Genomic DNA, 14,867 nt, shown 5'->3' with positions numbered 1-14,867 from the left:
CCTTACAAGAGATCGCCGGTTTTCTGTGAGTTCAGGCACATTTTGCCAGGCTAGATGGGGATTAAATACTTCCATCTAGTGCACGATTTGCATGAGCATATAGTTGCATTTACTTTAATTTCATGTTTGATTTTCTTGTCTAAATGCATGTGTTGTGAGGTTACACCGGTTGCTAGTTCAAAATGTTCTAGTAACAAGGGTGGTAACTAGGTTGAATACTTGTAAATTTATGTGCTTAAAAACCATAAGAACTCAAGTATCAACTTTGTTGAAGTCTTAATGCGTTTAGTCCGCGATAAAGTCCGACTAGCGTAGTAAGACTAGGGTATGGCTGTCCTCAGACTATTTCCGTACCAGCATGCAGCCGCGGCATGTAACCCATGTCGTGAGTTGTAGGGTCTGGAACGAAGAGCGCGGAGGTTACTCGACTCGCTACCCTAGCCGAAGCTGTCTACACGGCGGTGTAGCTCTAAGTGAAGTCCGGTTGCAAGCGTTTGTGGTTGCAGTGCGGTTGTTCAAAAAGGGTGTTGAGGAGAGGAAGCATACCGGGCCCATAAATTAAAACTTGTCTAAAACTCTTTGATTTTATTCAAGTTTATTGTTGTTGTTGTTGTGTTGTTGTGATTGCTCGCTAGATTAATTTGCTTAGCTAATTATCTTCCGCGTGCTATCTCTGATTGTTTGATTGTTTGCTTGCCTGCTTGATTGCTTTATTGCTTGTGGCTTGCATGCTTGCTTGATCGTTTGTTATAAGGTTTGGGGTTTGGGATTTATTATAATTTCGCAGGAATCCTAAGCTCACTAAGTAATCTTTATGATTACTTACGGAACTGTGTTTGCCTTGCAGGAAATCCTAGAGGGAACTAGAGGGCGTGGTGAACGAGTAGGAACCCGGTGTAGTTTGTGTGTCTATTGTAAAATAAAGTATGTTATTTTGTAAACAACCTTTGGCTCTAAGCCTTAAACTCGAACTCCTTAAACCTTATGGTTACCGTTTTGTAATAAACTCTTTAAGTATTTAATATATTCGGATTTTTTATTCGTACGAGTCATAACTGATATAGACTTTGTCCGAGTCGGCTCAACGCCTGGAATGTCTCAAGGTTTGCAAAGCCTAAAAGATGTTCCATGCGGTCGGGAACACCACCGACGGACTGGCTAAGGATCCTGATGTGTTCTTGAACCTCGACCGGATCGTTGGTGAACGTTTCCATAGTAGCATCCCGGGGCGGTCCGTGGCCGGTTGGCCATAGGACGGTTCGGGGGCGTTACAATACCTATGGAGGCCTACAGTAGACATGAGAACTTTGCATGATTCTTTAAATTGTTTTGTAGCATGGCCTGCAAATAGATTTGTGTTTGAGACAACAACGAATGAATCTCCTGTTCGTCAATCATCTCCATCTAAAGCAGCAAGTACAAGATCTCATAATGAAATGTCTCCTGTAATTTCTAAATCTCCTCATATTCAAGTATCTTCGACAAACTCAGCAAGTCCAAGTTCTCAGAATAACAAGTCTCTAAAAAATCTTAAATATGAAACTTCAATTTTTATATTATTTTTACACCATATTCCAAAATAAATACAAATAAAAATAACAAAATATTCTACTATTAACATATAAATATTTAAACAATTATTTCATTGGCTAATTCATTAAGGTGTGGATCACCAAATTCTTCTTATCTATCGTTGATTAGAAGAAATCTAACGATCATCAATCAACAATTAAATAATCTTATCCTTTTACTTCTATATATCTCGATATCTTTTTTTGTCTACTTAATCGATAAGGACGATGCAAATCCAATAAACTCTGGATTCTGGAAGCTTCATTGACGCTTGAAGTATCAAATCACCGATTGATCGTCAAAAAAAAAAAAAAAATCGCCGATTAAATCTACTGCAAAACTCGAATCCCTTTGATCATCTCTGCCGAATCTAAAGGTTTTCTTCCTTTTTTCTCTCTTTCTGCTGAATCAGATCTTTGTTCAATCGATTGCAGTCCCGAATCGTTTAATTTTGGGTATAGATCTTCTTGTTTAATTTTGGGTATAGATCTTTCTTTTTTCCCTTTTTGTTCAATCGTTTAATTTTGGGTATAGATCTTCATTTGTTTTCCTCTTTGTATAATCAATTGTAATAGATCTTCTTATTTTCAAGTTAGGAGCCAAAAATCATAGTAACAGGTTCTAACACATTTTTTCATTCAAGCCAAAGTTATAATTTTTGATTGAATGAAACAATTTTCTTTTGATTGTTGTTGTTGTTGATTTATTAAATGAAATCTATCTAAACAACTATCATATTTATCAATGCAGAAACTATTATTTCAACGGAAGCTAAACAAATTGTATGCTGCATCCCCGCAATGAGCGCTAAACCGAAACTCACACAACAAGGTGAGCAAGATCATGAAGATCTATACCCACAATTGTTGTTGATTGTTGTTGTTGATCAATAAAAAGAAACCTATCTAAAAAGCTATCATATTTATCAATGCAGAAACAGTTGTTTCAATGGAAGCTAAAGAAATCATATGCTGCATCCCCGCAAGAAACGTTATACCAAAACTCACACAACAAGGTGAGCATGATCAAGAAGATCTATACCCAAAATTGTTGTTGTTGTTGATCAATAAAAAGAAACCTATCAAAACAACTATCATATTTATCAATGCAGAAACAGTTGTTTCAATGGAAGCTGAAGAAATTGTATGTTGCATCCCCGCGATGAAAGTTATACCAAAACTCACACAACAAGGTGAGCAAGATCAAGAAGATCCACTGTTCATTCAAAACCTCCAAAACAATGCACTCAATTCCACTCCAATCAAACGCCCAAAAGTAGAAAAAGGAGGGTCCTCAGGAGGCAACGCTCCTTGAAGAATAATGGCATGGTAGCAATCACTCTTAGAGTTCTTGTTATGTTTAGACTTTGTTAACTTTAAAACTTTATGTAATATGATATTTTATGATATCATTGTCTTTCATAAATTAAAGCAAATTACATTTTATTCAATGTTTCAAATGACAAATTATATTTGATGCAATTCAATATAGATCTAAATACCATTGCAAGTTAAGCAGCATTTTCTTAGTGCCATGATAAATATTACGTAAGCCAGGACAATCTATATCATATCACGAAAACAAAAATAAGAAACAATATTCAACAGCATTTCCCATATGCTATTATTAACGTTGTTATAGCAATGTACAATAGCCATTAAAATTTACAAAATAACAATAAAAATTGTTATACAATACTTTTCTATAGCAAAATTTTTGTGCTACTATAGGGTTAAATTCGAGAACCATACTGTCACGAAACAATATCCAACAACACATCCAGTGTGTCATTATAATATATTAAACAACTTAAAATATTTGGAGATGGGGTCCGGAGGAATGGGGTCCGCGTTTTGGAGATGAGCAAGGAGATGAGTCGTTTGCAGGCATTTACGAACCAAACATGTATATGCCTGAATGGGATGTGCCCGGTGCGATGCCGAGGTACTCACCAACAAGTTCTACTCGGTAAAATACACCTGAGTACGTGTACCCGCCTTTTAGAGAGTATTCGCCAGTTGGACCGTTTGCTACCAACCTGAATCCAAGTATGCCAAGGAGAGACCAAGGTCGTGGAGGAGACCCGAATGAACAGAGTATACCAGAGACCCAGCAAACACTGAAGATGATACAAAACCTTTTAAACCACATGATCCAACAACAACAATAGAACCAAGGAAACCAGCCAGCTGAAACTCCATCAGATAACTTTCTGAAGTTGGTAATAATGATGTGAAACTTAGGACTCCGCAAGTTCAAGGGAGAGTAGAACACGGTGTTTGCAGACAGATGGATAAGAGAATTGGAGACAAATTTCGAAACATCAAGATGCCCGGAAGAGTTCAAGAGAGCAATCGCGATCAGCTTCTTGGAAGAGGATGCCCGTGCGTGGTGGAACACCGTAGTTACTCGCTACCGCTACTAGCCCATAACATGGGAAATCTTTAAGAGAGAATTTGAGCAGAAGTACTTTCCACCAGAGTCTCGTGATCGATTAGAGAATCAGTTCCTGCGTCTAGAGCAAGGAGATATGAGCGTTCTAGCCTATGGACAAATCTTTACCCGACTTAGGAGGTATTTGTACCAAGGCAATGATGATGAAGTGGCTATAGTCCGTAGATTCCTTAACGGGCTTAGGCCAGAGATAAAAGGAAGCTTACACGCCTTGACATACAGAAGCGTCGCTAAAGTGGAGGCGAGAGCAGTTAATGTTGAGGGAGGTATAGAGTTGGAGAAAGAAGTTACGGCCCGAGAGAAAAAGAAGGAACCAGTACAACAGAACAAGATCGTGAATCTTCGGAGGGTGAACCAAGTAGCAGGGTTGAACATGAGTGCGAACCATGGTAAAGTCAATATGACTGTCAACCAAGGAGGACGTACAATGAGCAACCTTGATCCTAGAGGATGCTTTATGTGTGGTCAACTTAGACACTTTGCTCGAGCTTGTCCAACAGTTGCAGAAGCTAAGAATTCCAATTTGTCGTTCGTCACATGTTTCTACTGTGGTGAAATGGGACACTATGCGACCTCATGTCCATCAAGGCCGACCAAACTGAACGCCCAAACTATGAACCGTGCTCAATACAGCAAGTGAAGGAAGCCCCAGCAAAGAAACAAGCAACTCAAGCTAATGTTTTTGTTTTAGGAGTAGAGCCACCCAAATCTCCAAAGCCTGCGAAAGGCCCTATAATAGGTTTGATTGGGTTCTAACTCTCTTATGATTGATTGTGTGATTGTGTGATTGCGTGTTTAGTTTTTTTTTTTTGCATTTGCATTTTTATATTTGTTTTGCATTTAGGAATATTACTTGATGGTGGTAACCCCACACATGTATTGTTCGATTCGGGAGCGTCCAATAGTTTTGTGACTCCTGAAGTGGCCGACAAGTTTGGAGCCTTGTGTGAAGAAGAGGAAGTGAATATCAACATTTACACCGCTGATAATCAACCGCTTCTGAAGACTAGAAGAATGTTTAGATATGTGTCGATAATCTTGCAAGATGAAAATCTCCCGGTAAATCCGCTTGTAATGCCGATGGAGAGGTTTGATGATATATTAGGGATGGATTGGTTATCGGAACACCAAGCCCATATAGACTGTAGTAGGAGCATATTTGAAAATGGAGGACGGACACCTCTAGTTTTCTACGGAATTAGCCCAAGCAAAAAGGCATATTTCGCATCAACGATAAGAATTGGGAGATCGTTCGATGAAGGGAGTGTTTATCTAGTCACTCGTATCGCCACTGGAGGAGATGACAAGGAAAATCTGGAAGTTAAGGACATCACAGTTGTCAAGGACTACGAAGATGTATTCAGACCATTAGAAGGATTGCCTCCACCGAGAAGTCATCCTTTTACCATAAGCCTTGAGCCTGGAGCAACCCCAATTGCTAAAGCGCCATATCGCATGGCACTAGGCGAGTTAGCTGAACTTAAGACTCAGCTAGAAGACTTGTTGGAAAAAGGGTTTATTCAACCAAGTTCTTCGCCATGGGGAGCCCTAGTGCTATTTGTTAAGAAGAAAGATGGGAGCATGTGTTTGTGTATTCATTACCGAGGAATCAATAACATAACCATCAAGGACAAGTATCCGTTGCCACATATTGATGAGCTGTTAGATCAACTCAGAGGAGCAAGCTGGTTTTCGAAGACTGACTTAGCCTCCGGCTACCACCAAATCTCGATTGCAGAACCAGATGTGATGAAGACAGCCTTTCGAACAAGATATGGCCAATATGAGTTCGTAGTAATGCCGTTTGGACTTACCAACGCGCCAGAAGCATTCATGCGACTAATGAACGAGGTATTTGATGATTATTTGGATCAATTCGTGATAATATTCATTGATGACATCCTTATATATTCACGGAGTGCTGAAGAACATAAAGAGCATTTGAGGAAGGTGTTAGAGAGACTAAGGGAGAAGAAACTGTTCGCCAAGTTAAGCAAGTGCAAGTTCTGGCAAAGGGAAATTGGGTTCCTAGGACACCGAGTCTCGGAGTAAGGCATGTCCGCCGACCCAGAGAAGATTGTCGCGATTCAGGATTGGCTGAAGCCAACATCCGTGTCAGAGGTTAGAAGTTTCTTAGGCCTCGCAGGCTATTAACGGAAATTCGTAAAGGTGTTTTCATCCATTGCGAAACCCTTAACACGACTCACCGGTAAATGAGTACCTTTCATTTGGAGTGAAGAGGTGGAAGACGCTTTTAGAAAGTTAAATGGAGCACTGACAATGACACCAATTTTAGCTCTACCAGAGCCAAATCAGCCGTATGTCGTGTACACAGATGCATCAAGAGTTGGTGTCGGATGCGTTATAATGCAAGGAGACAGAGTAATTGTCTATGCCTCCAGACAGTTAAGAAAGCATGAAGAGAATTACCCCACACATTACCTAGAGATGGCAGCCGTGGTGTTTGCATTAAGGATATGGAGATCATATCTGTATGGAAAAGCGGTTCAGGTATTTACGGATCATCAAAGTCTTAAATAGTTGTTCACGCAACCAGATCTTCATTGCCGATTACGACTTGAAGATCCAGTACCACCCAGGCAAAGCGAATGTAGTGGCAGATGCAATAAGCCGTAGGAAAGCACAAGTTGACGTCGAAAGAGATGTGGAGTCTCTAGCCGACGAGCTGAAGAAGGTAATGCTTCTAGCCTTAGAAGGAGAATCTAGTGAGCCGTTGGGTCTACAAGCTGTAACTCAAGCAAGTTTAGTACAACGAATCCGTGAAGAGCAGCCCAAGGACGAGAACCTGAAGAAGATCATTGGGGAGTTGAAGAATTTAGACGGACCAAATGCTAGTGGTTACCACATAGCAGATGATGGCACTTTACTACTTAATGGAAGAATCACAGTACCTGAACGGAGTGGACTGCGAGAGGAGATACTAAGAGCATCCCACAGCTCAGAATTGAGTATTCACCCTGGAAGCAACAAGATGTACAAGGACGTGCGCAGGTATTACCATTGGCCTTGATTGAAGAGAGCAGTAGCAAGATGGGTAAGCCAGTGTGACTCATGTCAAAGAATCAAGGTAGAGCATCAAGTTCCAGCAGGTTTACTTTGCAACTTGCCCATACCAGCATGGAAATGGGACTCTATCTCGATGGACTTCATCACCGGTCTACCCACAAAAAAAGGACAAATCAACGACTCAGTATGGGTAGTGGTCGATCGTTTGACAAAGTTAGCCCACTTGGTTCCATTGAGGAGTACAAATCAAGCACCGATTTTAGCGGAAAAGTATATCAACGAGATTTTGAAGCTGCATGGAGTGCCAGCAAACATCGTCTCCGACCGTGATCCAAAATTCGCATCGATGTTTTGGCAGGATTTACATAGAGCATTGGGAACGGATGTTCACATGAGCACCTCATTCCACCCGGAGACCGATGGGCAGACAGATAGAACTATCCAAACCATAGAAGATATGCCTTAACTATGTGCATTGGAGTGGTCTTCTGATTGGGAGAAGAATCTACCGTTGCTTGAATTTACCTATAACAACAGTTATAACTCAAGCATCGGCATGTCACTGTTCGAAGCTATGTACGGAAGACCTTGTCGAACGCCATTCTGTTGGATGGAAATTGGGGAAAGGACGAGTTTCAATCACAAGTTGATTGATGAGACCACAGAAAAGATCAAGTTGATTCGAGAAAGCATGAAGAAAGCTCAAGATCGCCAGAAGAAGTACGCAGATCGTAAAACGCAAGAAGTGGAATTTGAAGTTGGAGACATGGTGATGTGACCTGAGGACACGGTCACAGTACGATCGCGGTACGGACGCGGCTTGAGCTCTCGGTCAACGTTCAGTCGGTGAAACTTTCCTCGGCCGAGGTTCTGGGCTTCGGATCTAGGAGAGAATCAAACAAGGGAAACGGAGTTTGAATGAATTCAAACGTGCCGTTTGGGAGATACGTCGAGAAGCCACGAACGGTTCAATCGGACAGTGCGGATGCGGAACGAGCGGGTGGACGTCGACGAGGGGAAACGATAGCAGGGATGATTTGAGGTGATTCGTGGGGAAACTCGAGAACTGTTGAAAGAGGACTCGAGTTTAAGAAGAGCACAGATGGAAACGAAGTGAGGGGAAATACGGATGGATCGAGTGACGACACAAGAGTTTTGGCTCTCCTCTTGATACGGTCTCTAACAAGGGCGAACCCGGTTCGAGGATTGTTAGGGTTTTCTCAAGGTTCAATCCCGGATTGAAGAAAGAGAAGAGTGAGACAAGTTTCAAGAATCTCTCTTGAGGAAAAGTTTTATTTTCATACAAGTCTAATGAGGAACAAGGGCTTAAGGAGAGTTTAAATAGCTAGGTCTAGATAGGAGCTTAAGGACACGCGGATTCATCTTGATCCGCACATCGTCCTTTTGACGTGTCCCCTTTACAAAGAGAACATATCGCCACCTTTTGACTAATACGCTTAGCCACAAACACTCTCTAACGTTCACAAACATAGGATCAAAAGAGAATATTCTCAAGTTCAAAATTAAACCAAAAATAAGAGGGAAAAAGAGATAACCGCCTTGGCCTTGTGCGTGAAGCAACTTAGCCTTTAGGCGTTTTGCGTTTAGCTCCATGCCTCGTTAAAACCTTCTCCGGTAAACCCATTGGGACAAACCCGGAGTGAGGAAAAAGAGTACACTTCCACGCTTAACGACTTGACCGTCTTCACTCTTGGGTAAGAGTGAAGACTAAGCGGACTGAACCTTCGGAGTCTTCGTGGGGTGGCTGGTGTTGGACGTAGGTTCGAACAAATAGGTTGAGCCGCTGTTTGGCCGCCTTTGCTGAGCCCTTGGAACGTGTGGTGGCTCCGGGAAGGATCGTTGGAGCCTTGGCCGCGTCTGAAGAGGTTGCCCTGGTCGCGTCCGATGCGTCTTGGTCAGGCGTCTCGGTCGCGTCCGGCGTGTCTTGGTCTTCTTGGCTGAGGTCACGTCCTGCGATCACATCACATGGTGTACTTGAAGGTCGCACCACAAAAAGGGAAGGATCGGTTTGGTAAAGTGGGAAAGCTCGCGGTAAGGTTCATTGGACCATACCGGATTGAGAAGAGAGTTTTAGAGGTAGCCTACCAAAGGTTATGCGATTACACAAAGTCTTCCACGTTTCACAACTACGGAACCATGTACACGATCCTACTATGATTATACCCAAGCCTATCGAGGAATTGGAGTCAAATCTCACATATCCTGAAGGAACGTTTAGAATCGGAGAACGAAGAACGCGGAAGTTAAAGAACATGAGCATTCCTCAAATACAAGTATTATGGGGAAAGCAGAACTGCAAGGTCACCACTAGAGAAGATGAGGATAGGATTCGAGCTATGTATCCTTCGTTGTTTGTCGAAGAAGATGGAGCAGGGCCGTCAGATCCTAATGGAAATCGGGACAAATTCTATTAAGGGGGGAAGGGAGAATGTAGTGACCCTCACTACAAGGTAGAAACCAATTAAAAACCCATGACCAAAAGGCCTGGGAAGTATCTCGGAAAGAAGGCAAGGACGAAAGACCGAGAATTGCCGAAGTGTGTCCGAGGAATTACCGAAGGACCGAGAAATTTTGGACGATGGCCGAAGAATGACCAAGTAAGGACTGGACAGAGAAGTCACGGATGAGACGGACCGTGCCTTGTACCACCGACCGTACCGCGGTACCGCTGACACGACCAGACAAAGTTCAAGATTTTAAGAAGCTTTTGTCTCCTCTAATTGACCAATCGCATTTCATGCAAGATAGTGGGAGACAAAATCACTATCACCTTTTTGGGTGTGGCCAATCGCATCTCATGCAAGGGAGAGTGGAAGACACCATCATTTCCCCTTTCTAAAAGCGGCCAATGACGTTTCATGCGCGAGTAAGTGGAAACAAAGAAGATTTTGTTGGACAAGTGTAAAACAAGCAATTTGGTGGCACCAAAGAGGAACACTCGTTCCACACGCATTGGCTCGCCAAACATCCCAAACTCCCTATAAAAGAAGCTCACCCCCCTTTCTCATTTTCGCAAAACCAAAAGAAGAAGAAGAGAAAAGAAAGAAAGGAGAGAAAGGGTGAGGAAGAGAGAAAGGAGAGAAAGGGTGAGAAAGAGAGAATGAAGAAAGTAGAGTTCAAGACAAGATTATCGACCACCATCAAGTGTTGCATCAGGAAGGAACTCGATTGCAACAAGGGAAAGGATCCGATGTGCTGCCGCGAAAAGAACGCCATCAAGAAAATCCGACCACTCCTTACAAGAGATCGCCAGTTTTCTGTGAGTTCAGGCACATTTCACCGGGCTAGATGGGGATTAAATACTTCCATCTAGTGCACGATTTGCATGAGCATATAATTGCATTTACTTGAATTTCATGTTTGATTTTCTTGTTTAAATGCATGTGTTGTGAGGTTACACCGGTTGCTAGTTCGAAATGTTCTAGTAACAAGGGTGGTAACTAGGTTCGATACTTGTAAATTTATGTGCTTAAAAACCATAAGAACTCAAGTATCAACTTTGTTGAAGTCTTAATGCGTTTAGTCCACGACAAAGTCCGGCTAGCGTAGTAAGACTAGGGTATGGCTGTCCTCAGACTATTTCCGTACCAGCATGCAGCCGCGGCATGTAACTCATGTTGTGAGTTGTAGGGTCTAGAAAGAAGAGCGGGAGGTTACTGGGGTCGCTACCCTAGCCGAAGCTGTCTACACGACGGTGTGGCTCTAAGTGAAGTCCGGTTGCATGCCTTTGTGGTTGCAGTGCAGTTGTTCAAAAAGGGTGTTGAGGAGAGGAAGCATACCGGGCCCATAAATTAAACTTGTCTAAAACTCTTTTATTTTATTCAAGTTTATTGTTGTTGTTGTTGTGCTGTTGTTATTGCTCGCTAGATTAATTTGCTTAGCGCATTATCTTCTGCATGCTATCTCTGATTGTTTGATTGTTTGCTTGCCTGCTTGATTGCTTTATTGCTTGTGGCTTGCATGCTTGCTTGATCGTTTGTTATGGGGTTTGGGGTTTGGGATTTATTATGATTTTGCAGGAATCCTAAGCTCACTAAGTAATCTTTATGATTAATTACGGAACTGTGTTTGCCTTGCAGGAAACCCTAGAGGGAACTAGAGGGCGTGGTGAACGAGTAGGACCCCGGTGTAGTTTGTGTGTCTATTGTAAAATAAAGTATGTTATTTTGTAAACAACCTTTGGCTCTAAGCCTTAAACTCGAACTCCTTAAACCTTATGGTTACCGTTTTGTAATAAACTCTTTAAGTATTTAATATATCCAGATTTCTTATTCGTACGAGTCATAACTGATATAGACTTTGTCCGAATCGGCTCAACGCCTGGGATGTCTCAAGGGTTGCAAAGCCTAAAAGATGTTTCATGCAGTCGGAACGCCACCGACGGACTGGCTAAGGATCTTGATGTGTTCTTGAACCTCGGCCGAATCGTTGGTGAACGTTTCCATAGTAGCATCCAGGGGCGGTCCGTGGCCGTCTGGCCATAGGACGGTTCAGGGGCGTTACAATACCTATGGAGGCCTACAGTAGACATGAGAACTTTGCATGATTCTTTAAATTGTTTTGTAGCATGGCCTGCAAATAGATTTGTGTTTGAGACAACAACGAATGAATCTCCTGTTCGTCAATCATCTCCATCTAAAGCAGCAAGTACAATATCTCATAATGAAATGTCTCATGTAATTTCTAAATCTCCTCATATTCAAGTATCTTCGTAAAACTCAGCAAGTCCAAGTTCTCAGAATGACAAGTCTCTAAAAAATCTTAAATATGAAACTTCAATTTTTATATTATTTTTACACCATATTCCAAAATTAATACAAATAAAAATAACAATATGTTATACTATTAACATATAAATATTTAAACAATTATTTCATTGGTTAATTCATTAAGGTGCGGATCACCAAATTCTTCATATCTACCATTGATTAGAAGAAATCTAACGATCATCAATCAACTCTTAAATAATCTTATCCTTTTACTTCTGTACATCTCAATATCTTTTTTGTCTATTTAATCGATAATGATGATGCAAATCCAATAAACTATGGATTGTGGAAGCTTCATTGATACTTGAAGTATCAAATCGCCGATTAAATCTACTGCGAAACTCGAATCCCTTTGATCATCTCTGCCGAATCTAAAGGTTTTCTTCCTTTTTTTTTCTCTTTCTGTTGAATCAGATCTTTGTTCAATCGATTGTAGTCCCAAATCGTTTAATTTTGGGTATAAATCTTCTCGTTTAATTTTGGGTATAGATCTTTCTTTTTTCCCTTTTTGTTCAATCGTTTAATTTTGGGTATGGATCTTCATTTTTTTTCCTCTTTGTATAATCAATTGTAATAGATCTTCTCGTTTTCAAGTTAGGAGCTCAAAATCATAGTAACAGGTTCTAACACATTTTTTTCATTCAAGCCAAAGTTATAATTTTTGATTGAATGAAACTGTTTTCTTTTGATTGTTGTTAGATCAAGAAGATCTATACCCACAATTGTTGTTGATTGTTATTGTTGATCAATATAAAGAAACCTATCTAAAAACTATCATATTTATCAATGCAGAAACAGTTGTTTCAATGGAAGCTAAAGAAATCATATGTTGCATCCCCGCAAGGAACGTTATACCGAAACTCACACAACAAGGTGAGCAAGATCAAGAAGATCTATACCCAAAATTGTTGTTGTTGTTGATCAATAAAAAGACCTATCTAAACAACTATCATATTTATCAATGCAGAAACAATTGTTTCAATGAAAGCTAAAGAAATTGTATGCTGCATCCCCGCGATGAACGTTATACCAAAACTCACACAACAAGGTGAGCAAGATCAAGAAGATCCACTGTTCATCCGAAACCTCTCAAACAATGCACTCAACTCCACTCCTATGAAACGCCCAAAAGTAGAAAAAGGAGGGTCCTCAGGAGGCAACGCTCCTTGAAGAATAATGGCATGGTAGCAATCACTCTTAGAGTTCATGTTATGTTTAGACTTTGTTAACTTTAAAACTTTATGTAATATGATATTTTATGATATCATTGTCTTTCATAAATTAAAGCAAATTACATTTTATTCAATATTTCAAATGACAAATTATATTTGATGCAATTCAATATAGATCTAAATACCATTGCAAGTTAAACAGCATTTTCTTAGTGCCATGATAAATATTACATAAGCCAGGACAATGTATATCATATCACGAAAACAAAAATAAGAAACAATATTCAACAGCATTTCCCATATGCTATTATTAACGATGTTATAGTAACGTACAATAGCCATTAAAAATTACAAAATAACAATAAAAATTGTTATACAATACTTTTCTATAGGAAACTTTTTGTGTTACTATAAAGTTAAATTTGAGAACCATAATGTCACGAAACAATATTCAACAACACATCGAATGTGTCATTATAATATATTAAACAACTCAAAATATTTTCTATAAAACCAAACATAATAGCACTGAAAATGCGTTAGAATAAAGTATAAAATAGTAGACCGATAGCGATATAATAGGTAAACCTTTCATAGCATACAAAAAAAAGCTATGATATGTGAAAGGGCTATTATAGCTTCTTATGTTCTAGCGTTTATGAAATTGCTACCAAATATCTATAGTAGCGTTTTTGGTGTCCTAATAATGTCAATATTTCTTGTAAGGATATAAAAGAAACCCATACTCGATAAAAATCTATATAATATATATATATATATATATATTTTCATTAACAAATCAAACACATTTTATCATTTTTAATCTGTATGACAACGATAGAACTTCGTTTTCAACATGCATTTTCATTAGCTGAAAAATAATTAACATACTATTTTGCATGGAAAACATCAAGCCTAAACTCTAAACAAACGCAAGCGACTAAGCGAACTAGCTTTGATGAAGATCAGTGCAGGATTGTAAAAAACATAGTAAGAAGAGAGAAAAACAAAAATTACACTGTGATTTGATTTCAGTCATGAACTCATGATCATTAGTCACACTATAGATGTTAAATAAGTATAAAAGAAAAGGGAAAAAAAGACCACTATACGTTTGTTTCACCAAATGAATGACCGGTAGATTAATATTCGTCGTACAACGAATCATGCATGTGAAGTTTGTTCTTATAGTCTTAGACGTTAAATTAAAATACTCCATGGATTTGGGTTCGAAATCTTAGTTTATCAAAGAGTACTAATCGATGAGAAGATGAAAAACAAAATTAACATGCAAGATTTAAAGAAATCTAAACCAGAACAAAAAATAGAAAAAATTCCACTATCTTTTTATTTTGGAACAGATCCCACTACCTAAAAACAAGAAATCTCATAGAACATCACAATCTGGAAGTTTCTTGGTTATGATTTAACAAGCGACGCACGAAATTAAATCACTATATGAACACGCACGCTATGTTTCTTGTTGCAGCAAACACTTAAACGATATACAAGTATATAACAGAGTAACAGACAAGCTTCAAATGAAGTCCAGTTCACTTTAACTCCTTGACTATTTTTACCCAACAAACAAAGTCTCGAGTTCGCAAACCAAACAAATTTCAGCTGTCTGATACTGACCACATATCACTCCCCACCCCCAAGAGACCTAGGCCCAGGCCTGAATTTTAAAAAACCCACAAACTAAAACGGCTTTAAAGAACTCGGGCCATACCAAAAATTAAACAGGTGAGAATAAATCAGTAGCAAAACCGGGTTAAGCCAATCTTGTCTATGTATTTGTTTGGGGTCTAATGCTGAAACCGAAAATTTATTCCAAAATTATAACTTTTAT

At 39.7% G+C, this 14,867-nt stretch overlaps 1 protein-coding gene across 3 annotated transcripts; it reads left to right on the top strand.

The window, feature by feature from the left end:
- Positions 1-1,689: 1,689 nt before the first annotated feature.
- On the top strand, positions 1,690-13,180 carry LOC104770203 (uncharacterized). Of its 3 annotated transcripts, XM_087505419.1 has the most exons (5): positions 1,786-1,948; positions 2,323-2,403; positions 2,507-2,587; positions 12,636-12,716; positions 12,811-13,180. In XM_087505419.1, exons 2-5 carry the CDS (start codon positions 2,373-2,375, stop codon positions 13,011-13,013), a joined length of 396 nt encoding a protein of 131 aa, XP_087361545.1. In that variant the 5' UTR covers positions 1,786-1,948; positions 2,323-2,372; the 3' UTR covers positions 13,014-13,180. The 3 variants fall into 3 exon arrangements, 1 of the variants encoding a protein (XP_087361545.1); XR_015593133.1 differs by lacking the exons at positions 12,636-12,716; positions 12,811-13,180 and adding an exon at positions 2,684-3,053 and having other exon boundaries at positions 1,690-1,948; XR_015593132.1 differs by lacking the exons at positions 1,786-1,948; positions 2,323-2,403; positions 2,507-2,587 and adding an exon at positions 12,081-12,220.
- The last annotated feature ends 1,687 nt before the right edge of the window (positions 13,181-14,867 follow it).

The sequence above is a fragment of the Camelina sativa genome, chromosome 20 (assembly GCF_030686135.1).
Source record: "Camelina sativa cultivar CO46 ecotype springtype chromosome 20, ASM3068613v1".
Lineage (NCBI taxonomy): Eukaryota > Viridiplantae > Streptophyta > Magnoliopsida > Brassicales > Brassicaceae > Camelina > Camelina sativa.
Note: the sequence above shows the minus strand (reverse complement) of the source record. Positions and strands in the feature narration are given on the sequence as shown.